This window comes from Octopus bimaculoides, chromosome 1 (genome assembly GCF_001194135.2).
Source record: "Octopus bimaculoides isolate UCB-OBI-ISO-001 chromosome 1, ASM119413v2, whole genome shotgun sequence".
NCBI classification, from domain to species: Eukaryota; Metazoa; Mollusca; class Cephalopoda; order Octopoda; family Octopodidae; genus Octopus; species Octopus bimaculoides.
Genome location: NC_068981.1, coordinates 10,721,598 through 10,726,718, shown reverse-complemented (window position 1 = coordinate 10,726,718; position 5,121 = coordinate 10,721,598). Strand labels below are relative to the sequence as shown.

Below are 5,121 nucleotides of genomic sequence, written 5' to 3'. Positions count from 1 at the left end.
GGCAGAAACGTTAGCACAACAACGCCAAGACAGCGAACCGGCAGAAACGTTAGCACAACAACGCCAAGACAGCGAACCGGCAGAAACGTTAGCACAACAACGCCAAGACAGCGAGCCGGCAGAAACGTTAGCACACACCGGGCGAAATGCTTCGCGGTGTTTCGCTGGTCTTTACGTTCTGAGCTCAACTTTGTCTTTCACCCTGTCGAGGTTAATAAATTAAGCACCAGTTGCTACTGGGGTACATCTAATCGGTTGGCTCGCTTCCCAAAAATTTTGTGCCTAGAGTAGAAAAGAAACACCGCCCTACCAACCACAATGTCGTAATGCTGATATATATTATAAGTTTCTAGTAGGTCCATATTCGAGTTTAATTATAATCGTATATAGGCGCAGGCGTGGCTAACTTTGCTTCCCAATTTTTGTGATCTTGAGTTCAGTTCCATTGCGGAGTACCTTGTCTTCTATAACGAGAAGAGCAAAACCATTTGAGTGGGTTTAAACGGAAACTGAAAGAAGTACGTAGTGTGTGAAAGTGTCCCACAACAACACAACTTGACAACCGGTGTTGGTTTGTGAATGATAGAATAAGTACCAGACTAAAAATGTCCTGGGATGTATTTGTTCAACTAAACCTGTGTAGTCAGTGCCCTAGCATGGCCGCAATCCAATGAATGAAATAACTAAGAACTAAATTATGTGTAGTCACTTGCGCAGATATTAATTCCTCTTTTAACAAATACTTTTATTTCCAAGTTAACTAATGAAAGAAATTGTCGACGAATGGTTAAAAAGTCTAACTACGTTTTTGGAGAATTCTTAAATACATTTTATGCAGCTAAAAATAATCTCGATTTTTAATATATTCTTTAGATCACGCATATAAGCTACACCTACTACGAATTCTCTTTGAAAGAAGAAAGTCTTTTAAAATTATTACAAACACCTGGAATTGTTCGAAGTTCTTCAATTAAATTTCCTGGTGAGTAGTAAATCCGTTTTAAAAAATAATAATGCAATAACATTAAAGCAGAACTTGAAGAGTTGTGTTGCAGTGTGGTTGTGTTAGGATACTGGCTTGCTGTTGGGGTGGATATGGCACGAGATACAAGCCTTGGATAAGTTGTGAATTTGATGTTAAGGCCGTTTGAGCAGTGCTGGTGGTATATCCGCATAGTACAAAGACGGGATCGTAACATTGATTCTTCAAACATTAAGTTTAAAGCTATTTTGGGTTTTATATTTAGGTAAATCTAATTGCAAGTAAGATTTGTTTTTTCTTCACAACACAATCTCATAGAATAACCGATTTAATTTCCGTTGTTGAAAGTGAAAATAACTGCTTTAATGTTGGAGCATGTTATCGGACGTTTTTGTGGTCAGTCCGTGATTCACTGGGCACCTAACTAATGGCATGAATACTTTGCCGTGGTTTATGGTAAACAAAATATCAAAAACCGACTACTTTTGGTTTTAAGAAACAGTTTTCGTAAACCGGAAAATCTAAACTCCGGTCGACAGTTTTAAAATCGGTCAATTAATCAATAAAATTCAAATGCTTAATACATTTGTTGTAAGGATGACGAATAACATTTTTCGCAGTACCTTACGGAAAACGGGACTGTCTGAAAAAGATTAGAACAGCTCATAAACCCAATTTATTCTCTTTGAGCCGGACGCAACCGTGCACACTGCTATCAGCCGCCACCGCCACTTGTGACTGTTCTGGCCTCTTCTCGCCACTTACGAGATTTTGTATTCGTCTTCCTCTCCACTCCACATCCATTTTCGTTTCGTCTTACCCCCAAAAAAACATCCCCTGAACAGCTGCATCCATTTTCATTGCATCTTCCTTTCCGAAGCTTTTTAAGGGTTACCAGCTCATTTCCCCCACAAAACATTCCTAGTACTTCGAGCTGGCCCTTTCACTTTCAACACGACTTTATGTAAACACAAGCACGAGAGTTCGCCAGCCTGATTTGTGACAGCCAGCCAGCTACACTGGCATTACTAAAGTTCAATTGTTAAATTTAGAAGAGAACAGACGATCTCAATTCAGTTGTGCATCAACTTATAAATAATATTCAGTAAATAAGTTTTCGATTCAACAAACTAGAAAATTACGATATGCATCCCTATAAAATTATAAATCCATAAATTAAGTCAGACCCAAAGCATTGATAAGGTCGCATGGTGACGATAAGACTGACAAACCTTAATGTTCGATTAAGCAAACAATCGATCACTTGATTGGTTAATAAACAAATGAAGTGAAATAGAACCAATGTGTGTGTTTATTACTAGCATAATGTCTCTTCCGAAGTACAAAGTACGAAAATACTTTCTCAAACTCAGTTTATTAATTTATATATTTTACAATTGTTGAGACAGTCGTTGTTAATTAATCAGCCGGTTTTCGATTCACTTCAGTACGTTCGGTTCACATGGTAAGTTGCCGCAGATAAGACACAGTACAGTTCCATCCTTGCTATATATATATAATCATATACACATTACATATACAAAATAATTCAAGCATTTAGACAGTGTATAAATGTCAAAAGCAATAAATAAAATTTGTGAAATTTATATTCACCTGAAAGAGATAACTTTCATCAGCTTCTTCGAGATGAAGTGCGCTGTTGTCGATATATCCAGTGTATACACCAACAGTCCTTTCAAAATTGTCCATCTGCAAGAAAAATTAAGTAAACAAGTTCCTAAAATACACATACCGATACATATACATACATATATCAAAAACAAAAAATAGGGATCACAGGTCCTTCCCAAGCCAAGGGCTCATAAGGCCAGTTCCCCAGATTTTGTGGTGTAACATTCCCCTCTTGGACAGGACGCTGGTCAACCGCAGGATTACTCAGTTTTGTTGGACGAGCAACGTAGAGCTAAGTGTTTCGTTCAACGACGCAACGCATCGCCCAGCAATCGAAACCACAGTCTTACGAACAGGGGAACAACGCCCTAACCACTAAGTCACGCACCTCCACACACACACACACACACACACACAGTTCTAAGTTATGTAAATGTAAGTTTATGATTCAAATCCGACATAACAGATGATGATCCGTCTCAACACTCATTATTTCATAGAGCAATTCCTGGTCATATTTTCATGTTTAATCGCTACAAATGATAAAGTAGATCTCTCTAAACTAATCCTTGCGGCAAATAAGCGTCGAGAATTAAAGCAGAGGTCTATCGCAATGAAAGCTATGAAATAACTTATTCGGGGTTACAATTAAGGTGAGAGACTTCACGCTAAAGTGACAATGAACTATATTTATGACTCGTTACTTACCAATACTTTACTGGTACCGCTGTGTAAAACATTTGCTATAACTCCCCAGTAACAAAAGTGGTTGGTTATTTCAATCCTTTCACTGCATAAGCATTGGCTATATAACGCCCAGTTTTTACTCTCCAAGAGATTCTCCATATCTGAGACGGCCAACTTGAAAAGAAATTGCACCAATCAACTGAACTCATACACTTGAATTGATTACAAAACACAAGTTATCGATTACAACGTCATAGAACGTTACTCACCATATCATTGCCATTACTTATCTTATTTAAGAATTCAATGCACTCAGCTTCACTGATCATCGCATTTCCAAACAGGACTTCTTTTTCCGTGGCACTCAAACATTCCTAAGACAAAAAGGACATTTAGGAAACTAGTAAAAAATGGGAGATTGATTTGGACAGGAAAATGAATCCGCAAGAACTCGGTTTTTAGAGATGTGTTTGGTGTCAATCGAAATTGAGTGAGTTGGTGCATGTAATTTGTGGGGAAAATTCTTTCGAAATGATGGGTTAGTGGGGAGCACCTTTGAAAAAAGTTTTGTAAACGCTTTTTTTTCCACACACCCCGCCCTCATCCCACTCCTGACCTGTTTTGGCCAATTTTTTTTTCCTTGGTACTGCAAACCCACAGGAAGAGAATTTTCGGTAAATTTTTTAAATTGTTAATATTTTCAGACGGAAAAGCGAGTGATTTAAGGGCGATTTGGATGTTGTTTCTAGCATATCTAAAGACAACGTTCCTCGTTTCTTTATCACTCTCGCATGTATTGGTGTTTTTCAATATTCTTCCCCATAAATACATTTATATGCTATAAAAAAGAAAATTTAAGAAATAATGAATTTTTTGCAACCTCACTCCCAGACCCCGCGTGTTTCTATTTAGAAATTAAAATATTGGAGAGCTTGAGAAGGTCATTGCTGGCATTTATCCAGTGATTTTAAAACATCACAGAGATGTACTTGCATAGCAAGTGACTTGATGAGAGATCGTGTGCTGAAACAAAAGTTGCAGCGGAGGTGTTTGTAAGCCATTCAAGAACACACAGAATCCGTTACTTTCACGGAACTACTTAAATAAAGGAGGTCCCGATGCATCTACGTAACGATATGAAAGGGAAGATTAGTTTTAGGGTTAAGGGAAGGGCTAGTTTTAGGCTTAGTTAGCGTGTCATTACACGTCCACACAACGTACATTTAAAATATTTTGGATGCAACACCTGTATTTAAGTAGTACCGTTAAGGGATCTCTGTATTTAAGAAGTACCAGTTTCACTTCAACATTAAAAAGGAGCGAAAACAAGATTCGAACGCATTCTAAGAGACGAAAACTATATATGCCTCCTATACTGCAACTAGTTCAGGAATCGGTTAGAGAAGGACACCAACAAAAGAAATAAAAACAATATTTGGTATGATAACAAGAAATTTCAGTGTTATGTTTGTTGACGCTACACCTAACAACGAATTAAGCAAGGCATTCAAGAAAATTCTGCGTACAACTGGCATTAAGATCAAAGTTGTAGAAAAGACAGGTAGGACTATCAAATCTGCATTATGTAGATCATATCCATTTGATAGAATCACGTGTCAAAATAATTGTGTAGTATGTTCTACAAAGCCACATGTGAACTGCAAAACCAAGAGCACTGTATAGCAGATTAAGTTCCAAGAAGGTGCTTGTGCGACTAACCTAAAGTTAAACATCTTATCCACACATCCCAGTGATGCAATGCTGAGACAAGTCACTGAAGCTGTCTGTATACAGGAATACAAACCCACTCTCAACCGTAA

At 37.8% G+C, this 5,121-nt stretch overlaps 2 protein-coding genes across 2 annotated transcripts in view; one reads left to right on the top strand and one right to left on the bottom strand.

Moving 5' to 3' along the window:
* The window catches only part of LOC106878188 (uncharacterized), a 28,888-nt gene that overhangs the window by 3,143 nt on the left and 20,624 nt on the right, over window positions 1-5,121 (top strand). The window contains exon 2 of the mRNA XM_014927327.2: window positions 874-982. Within this exon, the coding sequence (XP_014782813.2) occupies window positions 874-982 (109 nt within the window). The remainder of the gene's footprint in view (window positions 1-873; window positions 983-5,121) is intronic.
* LOC106878189 (uncharacterized) overlaps window positions 2,341-5,121 on the bottom strand; it is an 18,037-nt gene continuing 15,256 nt past the window's right edge. Inside the window, exons 10-13 of the mRNA XM_052978517.1 lie at window positions 3,571-3,675; window positions 3,323-3,475; window positions 2,597-2,692; window positions 2,341-2,488 (exon numbers count right to left, since the gene is read on the bottom strand). Of these exons, the coding sequence (XP_052834477.1) occupies window positions 2,441-2,488; window positions 2,597-2,692; window positions 3,323-3,475; window positions 3,571-3,675 (402 nt within the window). The 3' untranslated portion in view covers window positions 2,341-2,440. The remainder of the gene's footprint in view (window positions 2,489-2,596; window positions 2,693-3,322; window positions 3,476-3,570; window positions 3,676-5,121) is intronic.